The sequence below is a fragment of the Embiotoca jacksoni genome, unplaced genomic scaffold (genome assembly GCF_022577435.1).
Source record: "Embiotoca jacksoni isolate LCO1_2020_lvr unplaced genomic scaffold, fEmbJac1.0.p SCAF_78, whole genome shotgun sequence".
NCBI lineage: Eukaryota > Metazoa > Chordata > Actinopteri > Embiotocidae > Embiotoca > Embiotoca jacksoni.
Window position 1 is genome coordinate 710,811 of NW_027185434.1, and position 17,500 is coordinate 728,310.

At 43.5% G+C, this 17,500-nt stretch overlaps 1 protein-coding gene across 1 annotated transcript in view; it reads right to left on the reverse strand.

The window, feature by feature from the left end:
• zanl (zonadhesin, like) overlaps positions 1-12,646 on the reverse strand; it is a 32,392-nt gene extending 19,746 nt beyond the window's left edge. Inside the window, exons 1-23 of the mRNA XM_069177884.1 lie at positions 12,565-12,646; positions 12,294-12,443; positions 11,935-12,200; positions 11,158-11,242; positions 10,892-11,038; positions 9,837-10,004; positions 9,655-9,752; positions 9,487-9,565; positions 8,570-9,226; positions 8,107-8,303; positions 7,824-7,965; positions 7,334-7,578; positions 7,076-7,224; positions 6,775-6,903; positions 6,341-6,479; positions 5,947-6,088; positions 5,131-5,327; positions 4,872-5,010; positions 4,551-4,667; positions 3,526-3,650; positions 2,931-3,076; positions 1,940-2,083; positions 1,415-1,522 (exon numbers count right to left, since the gene is read on the reverse strand). Coding sequence (XP_069033985.1) covers positions 1,415-1,522; positions 1,940-2,083; positions 2,931-3,076; positions 3,526-3,650; positions 4,551-4,667; positions 4,872-5,010; positions 5,131-5,327; positions 5,947-6,088; positions 6,341-6,479; positions 6,775-6,903; positions 7,076-7,224; positions 7,334-7,578; positions 7,824-7,965; positions 8,107-8,303; positions 8,570-9,226; positions 9,487-9,565; positions 9,655-9,752; positions 9,837-10,004; positions 10,892-11,038; positions 11,158-11,242; positions 11,935-12,200; positions 12,294-12,443; positions 12,565-12,646 — 3,851 coding nt within the window. The remainder of the gene's footprint in view (positions 1-1,414; positions 1,523-1,939; positions 2,084-2,930; positions 3,077-3,525; positions 3,651-4,550; positions 4,668-4,871; positions 5,011-5,130; positions 5,328-5,946; positions 6,089-6,340; positions 6,480-6,774; positions 6,904-7,075; positions 7,225-7,333; positions 7,579-7,823; positions 7,966-8,106; positions 8,304-8,569; positions 9,227-9,486; positions 9,566-9,654; positions 9,753-9,836; positions 10,005-10,891; positions 11,039-11,157; positions 11,243-11,934; positions 12,201-12,293; positions 12,444-12,564) is intronic.
• Positions 12,647-17,500: the final 4,854 nt, after the last annotated feature.

The window sequence follows — 17,500 nt, forward strand, 5'->3', positions numbered from 1 at the left end:
TTTCTGGCAAAAATGAGACGAGCCTTAATGTTGTTTTTGCTCAGCGGTGGTTTTGGTCTTGGAACTCTGCCATGCAGCCATTTCTGCCGAGTCTCTTTCTTCTGGTGGAGTCATGAACACTGACCTGAACTGAGGCAAGTGAGGCCTGCAGTTCTTTGGATGTTGTCGTGGGGTCTTTTGTGACCTCGGATGAGTCGTCGCTGCTCTCTCGGGGTAATTTTGGTCGGCCGGCCGCTCCTGGGAAGGTTCACCACTGTTCCATGTTTTCTCCATTTGTGGATAATGGTTCTCACTGTGGTTCTCTGGAGTCCCAAAGCTTTAGAAATGGCTTTAAACCTTTTCCAGACTGATAGATCTCAATTACTTTCTTTCTCATTTGTTCCTGAATATCTTTGGATCTCGGCATGATGTCTATCTTCTGAGGATCTTCTGGTCTACTTCACTTTGTCAGGCAGGTCCTATTGAAGTGATTTCTTGATTGAGAACAGGTGTGTCAGTAATCAGGTCTGGGTGTGGCTCGAGAAATTGAACTCAGGTGTGATAAACCACAGTTAAGTTATGTTTTAACAGGAGGGACAAACACTTTTTCACACCGGGCAATGTGGGTTTGGATTGTTTTTCTCCCTTAATAATAAAAACCTTCATTTAAAAACTGCATTTTGTGTTTACTTGTGTTATCTTTGACTAATATTTAAATTTGTTTGATGATCTGAAACATTTAAGTGACAAACATGCAAAAAAATTGGAAATCAGGAAGGAGGCAAACACTTTTTCACACCACTGTACATAATTCAGGTGCCAGCCTGAATCATATGGCTACCTGTATACACACACACACACACACACACACACACACACACACACACACATATATATGTATATATATATATATAGAGGCTCACGAGAAAAGACTGCACGTGAGTGAATTGGTGATTGTTCCAAACTTTGTCCTCAGTGTGTGATGTGACACATGCCCACACTAAAGATAGATGAGATAAATAAGAGCTGACTTGGCTGTGAACAGGGAGTTCCTTTCAACTGCAGGTATGTAAACAGATATAAGAACAATGCACTCATAAGGTGAAGATAAAAACATGAAACGTGTGTGTTCTGTTAACCATGTTGATCAAATGAAGGACATAAAACTGATTTGAGTTGGTGAGAAGAGGCTGAATTCATGTTGTTGTTTCATAGATTCTAATAGAGAGTTTTCAGTGCAGGTAAAAACTTTTCTTTTTGTGTCTGTTACAGCTATTTTTGATCACAACACAAACTGTATTAACTTCACAATAAAAAAAACAACAGAGATGTTTGAGACGGTCGAAGCAGGGCATCATGTGCTGCAGTCGATGGACACTGTCGTCGTACAGGTGGAGCAGGTCATGAATCAGAGGATAAAAAGACGGTTTCTCACCTGAACGGTCCAGCAGGGTCTTTCATTTTTCCACATTTATCTGGTTTCACCACCTCAGCCTCCAGTTTGGGGTCGCAGTCTGGGTCGGGATTCGTGCCCGGGGTACACCTGATCAGTCCAAACACACAACACGCCTCTTAAATCAGAGTCAAGATGGCAGGAAGGGGATCGAAGACGTGGAACATGTTTCGTATTTATGTCTCAGCTCAGAGTGCAGACAATAATATTTGTCTTTTGTTTCTCAGAATTAATTATTCTTTGCATAGTGTGAGCTAATTCTCTCTATAATCTTATTCATGGTCTCATAAAAAACTGTTTTGTCTCAGAATTGAGAAAACCATGTAATGTTTGAGTATCTTAAATGATATTTATATTAATATGGTGTGTTTTTACTGACATCCCCTGTTGTTGACTGAAAGCATGCAGAGATTATGAAGTCCATCCATCACAAGCAGTTCTGTCACATGCTGAAAGGAAATTTGAAGTAAACCTAGTAATTGTCAGGAAGAAGATGAACAAACTCACGAGTCGTCTTCATCCTCTTCCGTCTGCCAGCTGTTCCCGAAGTCGTTGGTGGTTCCCACCAGAGTGCCATCTGGTTTGGTGAAGTCATTTTCTGGTTTCCCGTCGTAGTCGCCACAGAGGCCGCACATCTGGTCGTAGTAGGAGCTGGGAGGACGGAGACAATTCAGGATTAAGAGATGAGGAGGTTTTAAGAAGACTTACAGGGACAAATATATTTTGGTCCTCTAATGGAACGCAGAAATCTCTTCTCGTGGTCGTATTAGCCGAAGCATCATCGATGGAGACGTACATCCAAAGTATTAAGAGTGTTGGGGGGATTTATCAAAAATAGAAGATCTCTGTGACCTTTAAATTACAGCTGCTACAGAAGCACAGATGACTTCTCAAGCAGTCCTCATGACGTACTACAGGTCAACCTACCGACCGTCAGCTGCTAAACTCACATTTTCTTCAGATCATTATGACTTCATTTAGAAGTTCATCATCGTTTTCAACTGAAATTATTTGGTGTATGAGAGCAGAGGAGATTTTACGACATCTTTCAGATCGTCTTTCAGATCAAGTAAAACATGGTCTGTGGAGTTATAAAGGATCCACTGCAACATGCATTCATCTGATCAGCAACACAATAGTTTGAACTACTTTTGCTTCTTTGTAAAGACTCAGATGATCAGTTCAAGCGTTTTAAATGTTAAATCGGGTTTAGAAACATTTTTCCCCAAACACACAAAATCTGTGTTATTTATGGAATTTGTGACACAATGCAATAATGTTGTCGGAAGTTTTGCAAACATTGTGTTGTAATATTTGGTTTACTCTTTTTTTGTTTAAACTTCTCTCCCTCAGTCCATGAAAATTAGAATTCTTCGTCTGTGTTTCACGCAGGTGTGAAGAATTTTTCCAAATAAAAAAAGATGAATAAAACTTCTGTTAAAGAAAAAAAATCAAGAAGATTCCTAAAATAACATTCTGAACAAACCTCTATACTGACCTAGGAACAGTGATCTGAGCATAATGGTTTCCATCCCAACGCACTCGCAGGCCGAAGGTCGTCTGCAGGGTGATGAACTGACCGGCCAGACTCAGAGACATGAGGGGGGAGGGGGAGTGAGGGAGGGCCACCCGCCGCCCGTTCACCTGCAGAGGGATGGAGGAGGAGATCACATGGAGACACTGTTCATGCAGAACAACAGACTATCACTGAGAAAAGATTTAATCTGTGGAGGAGGAAGAGGAGGAGGAGCAGGAAGAGGAAGAGGAAGAGCAGGAGCAGGAGCAAGAGGAGCAGCAGGAGGAGGAGGAAAAGGAAGAGGAGGAGCAGCAGGAGGAGTGTGGACAGATTTCTGGGATTATATCACTGAAAAGAAATAAAAGTGAAGAAAGGAGGATAAAATGAAATAAAAAGAGTGAAGAGCTTTGAGATGTAATTTGACTGAAGCAGGATTAAGACAGATGTGAGGCAGCGCTGCAGCTGGCGTGTGTGTACATGTGTGTGACACACACATGTACACACACACACGTCTCCTCCTGTGTGCACATTGGCCACATTCAGAGTGTGTGTGTGTGTGAATGTGATCTGTACTGACCAGGGTCCTCCTGGCCTTCATCAGGGTCACTGTGATCCCGTTCACCGTGACGTAGAGCTTCCTCAGGTACGACACACCTGGCAGGCCTCTCTGCTCATTCTTCCCCTCCACAGAGAACCAGGGACCTGCTCAGCAGAAACACCGGTTTAATGAAGCAGCATCACTCGGAGGGTGTTTGAATGTTTACTGGCACCACAGTGATGCCGTCACCCTCTGGTGGAACACAAGTTACCATCTAAATAAAACATGGAATCAACATGTGTTCATATTGGGGGTCAATTCACTCTAAAATATCAAACCTTTTGTTTGTGATATCGGTTTCCATGGCAACATATGGGGTATGACTAACAACTGGAAAACATTTAGAACCCAAATTCAGTTACTGCATTTACAGGCACATACATTCATGTGAATTTATAACAACCCACATGGGCCTCAGGCTTCGTCCTGGATGGGGAGTGATTTGGACAAATGACCTCTACGTCTATTTATCCTGAAGTGTAGAGACGTCCGATCTGAGGTGGATATGTGGATGTGTTGCTCTTAGCACCTGTGATATCGTCAGAATAAGGAACATCCTGTCCGAGAGTGATGCTGAAACATTCGTCCGTGCAGTTGTTACTTTAACACTTTATGACTCCATCGTATCTTAAAGACCTCATCGAGCCATATTATCTCCACACAGCTTCTCAGCGTGCTGCACGCCACCAGAATATAAGTATCTGATCTGTGGTTGTTGTTCTGTTGGAGGTTTCTTCCTCCTGTTGATCATGTTGAACTGTTGGGTTTCTCTGTGATGTTAAAGTTTCCTGTTATGTTATGATTTGTCATTGTAAACATATCATTTCAATTTAATTCAGACTAATTGGGGTTTGATATTTACAAAAAACAAACTAAGAATTATTGGATGATAATAAGAAACCTTTCGTGCTCTTATTTAAACTTGGTCCACAGTTCGGTGGAGACTGAATGAATGTGAAGTGAAAATGGAACCTGCATCAGTGAGTGTGTGAACTGGTTCCTACCCGTGTTGTTCCTGCAGGTTCTGGCCAGCGTGTAGGTACATGTCCCCATGAAGCTGAAGAACTTCTTGTCAAACGTGTTGTAGTGAGGATCTCCAGAGACCACGCAGTCCTGAGAGCCTGAGAGAGACAACAAGTAGCCTGAAGCACTCAGTAAAGGTCCTCCAGAAGAACCTAGCCTGCTATTACCAGGACCAGATCCACTCCAGGAACCGGGTCTGAGCCTCCACCGCTCCATCTAACGCTTCAGATTTCTCCATATTCGAAGACAGACTGGTTCTTTAGTTCTGGTAGCGGCTGTCCAGAGGTGCAGTGTTCACTCACCTGTAGGATAGCAGCCCAGCTCTCCGTTCTGGAGTTTACACTCGTGCATCGGGGGGCATTCAGAGGCCACACAGGTGACGAAGGGAGCGTCACACCGACACTTCAGCTGACAGCCCTCCACGTAGAACTCCTCTCCGGGCTGAGACACACAGTCGACCAATCAGGGGAGTAGCAGGGTCAGTACAGAGGCTGGTGTTGTAAATGTTTTAAAGATTTCCAACTAAATTAATAAAGGACACACACACACACTTCACGGTACCTCGTAATACTGCCCGTTGGTGTGTTCACAGCCACACGAACTCTTCTTGACGCACATGCCGGCACTCAGGACGTAGCCGGGATCACAGACGCAGGCCTCAGAGCAGGACCCACCACAGGATGGAGGTTTCACAGAACACGTGTCCTGACAGGCGTCTGCACACACCTCATAGTGGCTGTTGGGGGGGCATTTCAGTGCTGGAGGGGGAGGGGGGGGCACAGCAGGCTGAGGTCAGTGATGGGGTGGAACAGAAGCATGCGCTGCCTAATTTCTCAGAGTACCTGATCTTACATCTAGAAGCCTTTCCTAACTGACATTAAAAGTTTCAGCCTTTTAAGAAGATGCTAAAGGACAGCTGAGAACGCAGACATAAAAGAGTTCGTAGCTTCTGGTCTGTAAATGGTTCTGATCCAGAAGTGTCTTCAGCTGCAATACCAGCGAGTGCCACTAGAGGTCGGCTCCAAAAAGCCTCCGGCTCCATAGACTCCCATTCAACTTCTCTCATCAAATCCAAAGTGAATAAAATGTGTCCATCAGTTATCTCGGTGTTGTTAGCTAAAGTCACTCCTTCTTATTAGTTTTCTGGAGGTCCATCTGAAAATAATCCCTCATTCATTAGAAAAGAAGATTCAAGAAGACCTGTTTTTGGGGGCGTGTCTGTTTGATTGACAGGCCTGTGGTGCAGTCAGGTTACAGTTATTAGAGCACTAAATTATGTAACCTGACTGACTGTCAGGACGCCCCTCCCTTGCTGCCTCCACCTTCGCCATCCTACATCCCTGCAGCTCTCATCTCTCCATCCAGTCCAACACTTACGGCAGAAGGTCTGGTTCCTCCAGGGACCGATGTCGACCCCACGGTCCTGGCATTCGTTGACGTAGGCTTCGATGGCTTCACACAGGATCTGCTTGGCTCCATCCAACTCACACAAGTCAAAGACACAGTCCCTGAAGTAATCCTGAAGACACACAGGAAATGCAATACTTACTTCAGAGTCACTGTCTTAAACCAGAAACTCTAATTCTGTTCTTTGTCCTGCTGCTTCGTTAATTTAGACTATCATCAGAAGCAGAAAACCACCTACTCAAGGTAACGAACACAGTATCATGATTTCTGCAGCAGGATAAACACACTATTACTAACAAACTCAGGGAAAGACATTAAAACATCAGAACAGGAGGCTGATTCATATTTGTGTGCATGCATGTACATTGAGGTTGACTTTGGGATGGCACGCAGCGAAGGGACCCTTCCTGTCCAGCAGCATGCCGCAGTATCCAGAGCTCTTGTACAGGTCCTCGTCATCTTGATCACAGCTGGGGATGGTGGTGTTGGGCTTCTTATTACACCTGCCGACACACAAAGTCAATTAAAGTTAAATAATCAAATAGATAAAACACATTAGATATAAATTGTGAACACATTATAAAACTCAGGTCAGTTTTATGAAATGTTATTTCATCCTGCTTCTTTTCACAAAAAATAAAATTCTGCTCTCCATTTTATTCCAGCAGTTTTTCTTTGAGAACTGGGACATTTTTCATCTCTTGTTTGATTTAGAAACAGAGCTGTGTGGAGGTAAATGGTTGATTTGTGCAGATAGAGCGTTTAGATGAAGTGTGCTTGTGTCTGTGCAGTCCTCACTCTGGATCTCTGTTCCAGCTGTGTCCGAAGTCGTTGGCACTGCTGGTCAAGTTTCCATCCGGTTTACGAAAGTCATCTTTAGTATCTCCATCGTAATCTCCACACAGTCCACACAGGATGTTCTTATAGCTGCAGGGTACAAACAGAGCAGCAGCTTAGAGACTCATCTTCCACCTTGTTCTACTGTTTATAACTTCTCATTCACTTGTTTTCCGTTCAGAAAGATTCAACCATTATTCCAGAATGACAAACATGTGTAAAGACGGTCGGAGGCGACAGCGTGTGTTCAGTCTTCGCTCACTCTTTGATCACTTTGATGTCCATGAAGTGGTTTCCATCATAGCGAACAGTTACACCAAAGTTCATGGACACAGTGTAGTGCTTCCCTGACTTGAACACCGAGACTCCAGGCGACGGAGTCACTGGCAGGTTGACGTTGGTCCCGTTCACCTGTGTGGAGAAAAAACAGGTGTTACTAAGGTAATGAGTAGTCACTGAGGACAGACAATTCAACCTTCCCTGCTTGTCAAACAACAGTGTTGGTTCCCTCGTTTCATACCTGCACCGTGCCGCCTTTGAGAATGGAGATCTTCACCGTGTGTACGTACACGTGTACAGCCTTCACGTAGGAGATGGTGGGCCGGTTGTAGCGGTTTTCATTGTCAGCGTGGACCTCAAAGTATGGCAGGCTTGTTTCATTACAGGGTGCAGACATCAGATAGCTGCAGTTGCCCATGAAGTTGTACTTGCGTTTGTCAAAGGTCGTGTAGTGAGGATCACCAGATGCAATGCATGTGGACGTATCTAAGGGAGAATTAAAAAGGAGAAAGAGTACATTTACAGTTAGAGTATGTTTCCTGGTCTCAACAGAATTTAAGGATGTCCGAAGTAAACTGCAGCCAGTCTGATATCTCTGCTAAAATGTAAAAGAAGATAGTCACACAGTTGTGCAGTATTACTTTTTGGAAGGTGTATCTCACAACAGGAACTATCCAATTACAACTTAACTCTCACATTCAAGAACACACTTATAAATCAAATATCGTTACCTTTAGGATAACATCCTGCAACGCCATTCACCTCTCGACACTCCTCACTGGGGAAACAGGAGTTATCCACACATTCCAAAGTGTAGTTTCCTGCACAGCGACACAGCTTTGAGCAGCCGTCTCCAAATATGACCTCGCCGGGCTGAAACAACATCCAACAAAGGATCATTACTGAGAGTGTGCACTACATGTTACTGAAGTCACATATCACAACTTATCCTTTATAGTCATGCCCTTTTATCTTTTCATTAAACAGGAATACCAACAGCACAGGACATCTGACCTCGTAATAGTTGTTGTCATCATCCAGACAGCCACATTTCTCCAGGGGCACGCAGCGCGGTCCCTTGAAGACAAACCCTGGTTTGCAGAAGCAGCCGGTGATACAGGAGCCGGTGCAGTTGGTGGAGGGTTCCTTACAGGTGGGGATACAAGCTGGACCACACTCGATGTACTCTGCATCAGGAGGACATGGATCTGACCAGAAAGAAAAGATAAATAAGACAAAGAATGCTTCATGAATGCAGTATAAATGGCAAAGTTATATAAGGACATACTTGGTGGTTTGGTTGTTGGTTTTGGTGTAGTTGGTCCGGGAGTTGTTGGTTTTGGTGTAGTTGGTCCGGGAGTTGTTGGTTTTGGTGTAGTTGGTCCGGGAGTTGTTGGTTTTAGTGTAGTTGGTCCGGGAGTTGTTGGTTTTGGTGTAGTTGGTCCGGGAGTTGTTGGTTTTGGTGTAGTTGGTCCCGGAGTTGTTGGTTTTGGTGTAGTGGGTCCTGGAGTTGTTGGTTTTGGTGTAGTGGGTCCAGGAGTTGTTGGTTTTGGTGTAGTGGGTCCCGGAGTTGTTGGTTTTGGTGTAGTGGGTCCAGGAGTTGTTGGTTTTGGTGTAGTGGGTCCCGGAGTTGTTGGTTTTGGTGTAGTGGGTCCAGGAGTTGTTGGTTTTGGTGTAGTTGGTCCCGGAGTTGTTGGTTTTGGTGTAGTGGGTCCCGGAGTTGTTGGTTTTGGTGTAGTGGGTCCCGGAGTTGTTGGTTTTGGTGTAGTGGGTCCAGGAGTTGTTGGTTTTGGTGTAGTGGGTCCCGGAGTTGTTGGTTTTGGTGTAGTTGGTCCCGGAGTTGTTGGTTTTGGTGTAGTGGGTCCCGGAGTTGTTGGTTTTGGTGTAGTGGGTCCCGGAGTTGTTGGTTTTGGTGTAGTGGGTCCAGGAGTTGTTGGTTTTGGTGTAGTGGGTCCCGGAGTTGTTGGTTTTGGTGTAGTGGGTCCAGGAGTTGTTGGTTTTGGTGTGGTTGGTCCCGGAGTTGTTGGTTTTGGTGTAGTGGGTCCAGGAGTTGTTGGTTTTGGTGTGGTTGGTCCCGGAGTTGTTGGTTTTGGTGTAGTGGGTCCTGGAGTTGTTGGTTTTGGTGTGGTGGGTCCTGGAGTTGTTGGTGTTGGTGTAGTGGGTCCTGGAGTTGTTGGTTTTGGTGTGGTGGGTCCTGGAGTTGTTGGTTTTGGTGTGGTGGGTCCTGGAGTTGTTGGTGTTGGTGTAGTGGGTCCTGGAGTTGTTGGTTTTGGTGTGGTGGGTCCTGGAGTTGTTGGCTGAGCTATGAATGAAAGATGATTTCTCATGTAAACATCTGTCTCTGATAAAGCTGCTTCATATTTCTGATGGTGCTGAGAGTTCTTGGTTTCTCACCGCTGCAGGCTACGACACACACAGCATCAACCGCAATATCAGTCTCCGGAGTTTCTCCATAGGTCCCCACAATCACAAACTGAAATGCACATATATGTTGCAGACAAGTTAATGTATGCCGATATGCATACATATAAACACAAAGAAAACCAGAGTTCTAGTGTTTACCTGAACAGCAGCAGTTCCCAGGTAGCGGGCTGCTGCTGGTTTCCAGCCTTGACCCTGGCTCCCCGTGAGAGTGAAGAGAGAAGGTCCAAGACTTCCACCTGGTGAACAGAAAAATGAATTCAAGCCAAACCACCTTACTGTCTGTACTTCAACTAGACATTACAAAAGAATGCATGGTTTACCTGCGGTGAGGGTGTGGACGCTGAGCTGCATGGTGGTGCTGGTACCATACAGGTAGTAGTGGAAGGTGAGCTCCAGACATCCAGAGGAGGGGTTAACTGAAGGACTTCTGATCTGAGCACTGACTCCAGGGACAGTCTCGACAGAATCCAACAACATGTACATACCGACTATACATGGAAGAGTCAAAATAAAACAAAAAGTATATTTAGGTAAGAATAAAATTTAAACTAATTAAATAAAGATTTTAGCATGTTGCTGATTTAATCTCAATACTATGATAATTTGCATTTATTTTGTTTCTGTTTTAAGTCACTGGTCTATGATCATATTTAGGTTACTCATCAAGATTTCTGAAATGTAAACAGGATTTAGATTGTGTGTTTTAAGAGGGTCAGTTGGCAGAGCCAACATGAACAGACCTATCCAGATTACCACAGACAGCTTTGGTGAATTTTCTATGTATTAAATCCCACTTACATAAATAATTAAAACAAAATTTCTTGAATACAACCTTCTGATTCAGTTAAGCATATAAAAATGAAGCTGCCGCTTGTCTATTGAACTGGATGTAAATCAGTCAGTTGGAGCGCGTCATGACGCAGCAGCCGATCTTAGTATATATATATATATATATATATATATATATATATAAAAAGACACTCAGGTTAACTGCACTTTAAATGTAATTAAATTACACATAAAGAGGTAAAAGTTCAAAAGCTACTCATCTGGTTTATTAATCTAGCAGCTGTGTGAGACCACGGAGTCATTTACACACTAAAGGTTAAAGCAGTTTACATACACAGCAGCTTTTCTTATTTAATTCATGACTGAAGTCAGCTGTGACACCTTCTAATTATTTATTCCTTCCTCCCCACTATGCCAGAGTTGTGCTTTCGCCTTTGTAACCAAAATACCAAACAAGTATATACTTACGACCCAGATGCAAAAATGAAAATAGGACCATCAGTCTGAACTCATTTTATTAATGCACCACTCTGGCAGACTGATTCAGTCATTTCCATACAAACCTTAGAAAAGGAAAATCACTTACATCCCGGTTTGGAGAAGTCGTCTTCAGGTCCAGTGTCCTCAGTGTCTGTTGGTCCGTTCCACTGACTGAAGCCAGACAAATCAGGACGGTCGATGTGTGTCGTCCAGTCACAGAGGTCAGTGTCAAAGTCACAGCCAGACATACAAGCTGCATCAAAACATTTAGACATCAGTGATGCACCGGAGACAGAGAGAGAGTGTGTGTGTGTGTGTGTGTGTGTGTGTGTGTGTGTGTGTGTGTGTGTGTGTGTGTGTGCGTGAACTCACAGTAACATGCTCCTTCAGTGATGACGATGTTGTCCAGAGCCGAGTCACAGGAAGCAGTGAGGCCTCTCTGAGCCTCGAACACCATCTGTAGACACACAAATGTCCAAAAACCTGAACAAATAAAACCAGAACCGTCTCCATGTACACAGACCAGCATCCACCACCAGGCTTAGAGTGTCCTAATATATCTCATCAGCTGATCAGAGTAACACACAAGCATCCTTGTGGTCATAACACAGTCTTTGATTGACATGTTGTGAGCAGGACCTCCGTGTGAATCTACGACACCAGGTCAGGTTTATTGTTCAGGGTGGAACAGCTGGAGACGTGGTGAACACACTTTACAGCACAGCCTCATCATCAGCTTGTCTCAATCAGCCTTCTCTTCCTGCCAACATCAGTTTACAGCTGTTATAAAAGACAAAGTTAAATATAGGGAGATAAAAGTTGCTGGAAAATAATCTTTATGCATGTTTGTGTACACTGATTGGAGTCTGATGTAATCAGTGTAATCCAGTCTGTATTCATTTAGGCACATTGATGAATTTCATACATTTAAACAATTCAAATTTTACACCAATTTCACAATAAAGGAAAAATCGCGCATCAAAATTTAAAGTTGAGAAAAGTTATTTCTCATCATTGTTTTTTAAGTTACCAGCTTCACCACCCCAGTTTCTATTAAAGTGCTGAAGACTTCATTGTGATGAATACTGATGTTAACATAACGAACAGCTTTAACTCTGAAATGTCATGTGAGTGACCTGGTGACCTCACCGTGAGATTCTGACCGCTCTGTTTGGACACGGTGACGGAGTCCTCCAGCCAGGATGGACTCTGGAAACCGGTCTTCTTCCAGACCTCCTGCTCACCGCCGGATAATTTCGCCAGAACGCTCAAAACGTTCTTGTCGTCTGTGCCGTACATGAAGTATCGAAACCGGACACAGATCTGAGAGGCCACTGAGCTGATGGTCGGGCTCAGCAGACGAGCTTTCTGCCCCTCGGCCACATTGTCAGCCTCGTGGTAGATATAGAAGCCCTCTGCAGACAGAAGGACACATGTTCATACCTCAGTGTTTCCATCGTGGCTCGGTCATTGTAAGAAAGGGAATAGTTTAAATAAAGCATGCTGACTTCCATCGGGGTAGTCTCCACCCGGGCCGGTGTCAGCCGTTGGAGTGGAACCTCTGTGTCGGGTCCAGTCACCGTTGTCTGTGCTGTCCTGACTGAACCTGCAGAACGGGTCGCTGTCCTGGTTGAAGTCACAGGAGGCCAGAACTGCTGCTGCAGAACCAGGAACACATCACAGACAGACGGACACATGGATGTTACACAGTTCATCTCCAGTATGAGCAGTATGACGCCTCTCCGTTGTCCTGGAGGGTCGTCAGCTGAGGTGGTTCACCTGGGTCCTCCAGGCTGTAACAGCTGGCCTGATGAGTCTGGCTCTCTGGTTTGGTTTCAATTTGTTTCTTACATCTGCACATCCTCATACATCCACACACTACACACATTACTGATGAACTTCAGGTTTCTGAAATAAATTCATTTTACTTTAAATGATCATGTGTGATCATGAGCTCTGTGTCTAAAGTCTTGTCCTTATGTGAAACATTTTTAATTTAGTTGAATACAAAATGTTTCCCAAGAAGTGTTCATGCATAAAATGTTTATTGGACACCTTCTTTGAGTTTGATCAGCCCATTAAAAGGCCGTTATCAATTGGCATTAGGGGAGTAGATCTGGCTGGCGGGGCCCTGCTCCACCTCTGGTCAGCTCGTTGGATCATTATCAACGACAATGACCATCCCAAAAGAATAACAGTTATGAAAGACGAATGAGATTGAATGCTGTCAAAAAGTTTTTCACAAAATGTTGTCCCATTGTTACCTGATATTTGGTTTCAGCTGCTCAACAGTTCAGGCTCTCCTTTGTCATATTTCTCATTTCCTAATGTGCCAAATGTTTTCAATGAGTGACGTGTCTGGACTGCAGGAGGCCAGTTTAGCGCTGATAAAAAGCTGGATGGTCCTTCTCCTCTTTAACCTGGAGGATGCAGCCATGAACTGTGTTCACAGACGATGGTTTTCACAAGTGTTCCTGAGCCCATGCAGTGATTTCCACTCCAGAATAGTGTGTTTTTAATGCAGTGCTGCCTGAGGGCCCGAAGATCACCACCATCCAATATTGGTTTCCAGCCTTGTCCCTTGTGTTCAGAGATTTCTCCAGATTCTCTGAATCTTTTAATGATATTATGAACCGGAGACGATGAAATCCACTAATTCTCTTTTTATGCCCAGTAAAGTTTCCGGTCTGTTGCCAGGTAACCTGATTAGTTGCGAGTTGTTCAAACAGGTGTTTTTTTTAGTTACACAACTTATCTTAAATGTGTTGCCTACATCAAATTCAAAATGAACGTATTTTTTATAGCACAATCACATTTCTCAGTTTCAACACTTGATATTATCTTTAGTCTATTTTCAATTAAAAATATTCAGTTTTTATTTACATTTTACACAGCATCCCAACTTTTCTGGAAACAGGGTTGGAACACCGTCTGAGAAAAGGTTTCCTTGTCGATCACACGCTGATCAATGGATCGTGAAACCGACTTTGGCATTCAAGGACGCAAACTTTGAAACAAATTGGAAGGATCTAATTAATCCAAAAGAATACATTTAAAGCTTACTAGCTTAATATCATAACTAAGTTTAAATATGACACCACACCATCTTAGACTGCGTTCGGGATTGATAGAAAAAGGAACGATTTCTTACAACATAAATTTAAATTCACTGAACAACATGAGGACGGACATGTCTGTAGTTTGCTGTGTATGTGTGGGCTGCTTGAACACACTCTGGCTGAGTGAAAGTGTTGGTGGTGATGGTTACTGAGGATAAGTAGCTGTAAAGAGGTAAAGTCCTCATCCATCCCGAGGACAGATGCAGTGGATCACATGCTGTTTTTCTGTCTCTACTGAGTGAGCATGTCATTCAAGTTCTTCTAAAGCAAACAGTTTACTGGATAATTAAAACCAACATACCATCTTCTCTGTTGCTTTTCTCCAAGCTGTAAAAGAGAAAAAGACATCATGTATGAGGTACATCCAACTGTTACCAACGATCCATTATCTATTTTTAATTCACAAAGGAAGGAGGAGGAAAATACTGGAATCAAGTTTGCAGCTTGAAAGCAGAAACAGGATATAAATCTCCCGAGGTAATTTCAACAGATTCACATTATCAGAACCAACAACGCAACGATTAGAAATAAACATCAATCAGTTGAAGTTGAGTGGCGACTGTGGCTCAGAAGGTGGAGCAGGTTGGTGGTTCAATCCCTGCTTCCTTCCGTCCACATGCTGAAGTGTCCTTGGGCAAGACACTGAACCCAAGTTGCCCCGTCGGGAGATCTGTCGCCATCGGTGTGTTAATCAGTGAATGAAACAGTGTAGAGCGCTTTGTGGACTGCAGAAATAAAACAACACCGTACAAGTGCAGACCATTTAAAGTTAGTAATTAATTCATGAAATTCACACGACTTAACTAAAATATTAATTTAAAATTTTTTTTTATAAACAAAGTAACTGGAGTGTTAACAGTTATAATCAGAATAAGTATTTTATGACATCAAATAAAAATACCACATAATATCCATAAATTGTATATCACATCAGGCATTGTCACTCTGACACCACAGAACAGCTGTTTTCAACCAGAAGGTCGATCTAAAATCGATATCATATTTCAGATTAATCAGTCTGAAATGGAAACAGCACTTTTGGCTAATATTTACCAGCTCAATAAAGACAGTCCTGAATACTGGAACACACTTCTGGATCAGTTATAGAAGTATAACTGCAGCAACCTGAATGATTAGCAACTCAATTGACAAAAGATTCATCATCAGGACTAAAAAAACTCAGTTATTCCTGATAGATTAAATTATTATTAAATGGTCTGCACTTAAAGGACTTTATTACCTCAGCAGTCTGTAAAGCACTCAAATCATTTCTGCCTCCCACGACTGTCATCTGGCGTCGGGAGCAGCCTGGGCTTCAGTGCCTTGCCCAAGGACACTTCATCAAGAGGACAGGAATAACCAGGGATTGAACCACCAACCGTCAATGTCAAAAAGGACCTGCTCATTTCTGGGCAGTGACTCACCTGTGCTGCACCTGTCCTGCTCTGCAGCTCCACATCCATAAGAGCAGAATGAGGAAGTTGAATGTACTCATGGTTACCTGCTGGTTAGCAGTAGGATACAGAGGGATGGAGCAGAGGTCTTATATAGAGGCTGAGGACGGGTCAGGGGAGTGCTTTTAGGAAACCACAATGGATGCATGGGAGGTGTTGGGGGGGGGGGGGATGACAGGGGTTGCGATGTTGCCAAATGTGTAAATGAGTAACTGAGCGATAGGGACAGGGTGTGTCCTCTGGGTGTGAGTTTGTAGGTGTGTTTGTTGAAGTATCAGCAGGTCACAGGGAGGGTGGGGATGTCCATCAAATATTATAATACCAAACTGAGACATTACACAGCTCATTACGTAATAAACAGGACACTTTGATCGCAGGGACACACCCTCTCAGCAGAGGATGAATATGGACATGTATTCAGAGGGAAAGTCGAACCTCTCGCTGGGATGTCTCAGCGCCAACCTGTTGGTTGGTGTTCCTGCTTCCTGCAGACCTTCACCACCAGCTGATGGACGTGGCCGAGAACATGTGGACTGCTGTCGACCAATAAGCATGAAGGAACCGTCCCCTGAGGACAGTGTGTATGACATTAAATATCTCACAGCAGAAGTTTGGGAGGCCCTTTGTTGTAGACATATATCTATCTAGTATATCCACATTTCACAGTCAACACCCGTCACCAACATATGAAGACTGTTCTGGAGACTCTCCACACAGAGAGACGGCAGCGCTCGCCACCTTCCACCCTCGGATGGATGCATGTACTCATCTGCTCAGACTGTGAAGGAAGGATTCATTCAAACAATCATAATATTACTGAAACCAAGCAACACAGTTGGAATAGTTGGAATTTGAATCCTCAGACTTCAGTGTCAAACTTTAAATAATGTCCTCTGTCTTGGTCTTTTTCTGTCCTGTGGTGGATCAGTATTTTCAGCACCATCACCTTTGTTACAGTGTGCTACTTACACACTGTATTTTGTCATCAAACTTATTTTTCCACAGCAACCACACTGACTAAACCTTCCATGTGCACTTTGACCTTTGTCTCGTTCCATCAGTGACGCTCACACTGCTGAGCTTCATCTGATCAGCAGGACGACGGCTTTACAACCGTGAGCCGATTCAAAATAAAACGCTTCACAGCCCCGTTTCCAGAAAAGTTTAGATGCTGTGAAACATGTAAACAAAAGCAGAATGTGATGATTTGCAAATCATGTAAACCCATATTTGATGGATAACAGACCAAAGACAACATATCGAATGTTTTATTGTTTTCTGATAAATATCTTCTCATTTTGAATCTGATGCAGCAGCACGTCTCTATAAAGTTGTTCCAGGATCATGTTCACCACTGAGCTGCATCAACTCTTCTTTTAACAACACTCTGGAAACCTTTGGGAACTGAGGAGACCAGTTTCTGGAGTTTTGAAAGTGAAATATGGTCCCATTCTTGCCTGATAGAGGATTTCAGCTGCTCAACAGTTCAGGGTCTCCTTTGTTGTATTGTTCATGTCCTGATGCTCCAGATGTTTTCAATGATTGACAGGTGTGGACTGCAGGAGGCCAGTTTATCAGCGGACTCTTCTACTAGAGAACCATGCTGTTGGAATACGTGCAGAATGTGGTTGGACGTTGTTCTGCTGAAATAAACAAGACCTTCCCTGAAAGAGACGTTGTCTGGGATAAATCAAAATAAGCAGATATTTCTCATAAAACAATAACATTTCTCAGTTTTAACATTTGATATGTTGTCTTTGGTCTATTTTCAATCAAATATGAGTTTATATGATTTGTAAATCATCACATACAATACTCAGAGAGCTGAAGTAAAAGTGGGTATTAAAAATGATATCAGGGGTTATGAATATGAAGTATGATGTAGCAGGAAATCGGAGATCTTCCAATGAGAGAATGGTTATAAAGATAAGTTCCCTCCATCACACGCACACACACACACACACACACACCCAGACACACCCAGACACACACACACACCCAAACACACACACACACACACACACACACACACACACACCCAGACACACACACACACACACACACACACACACACACACACACACACCAAACACACACACACACACACACACACACACACACACACACACACACACACACACA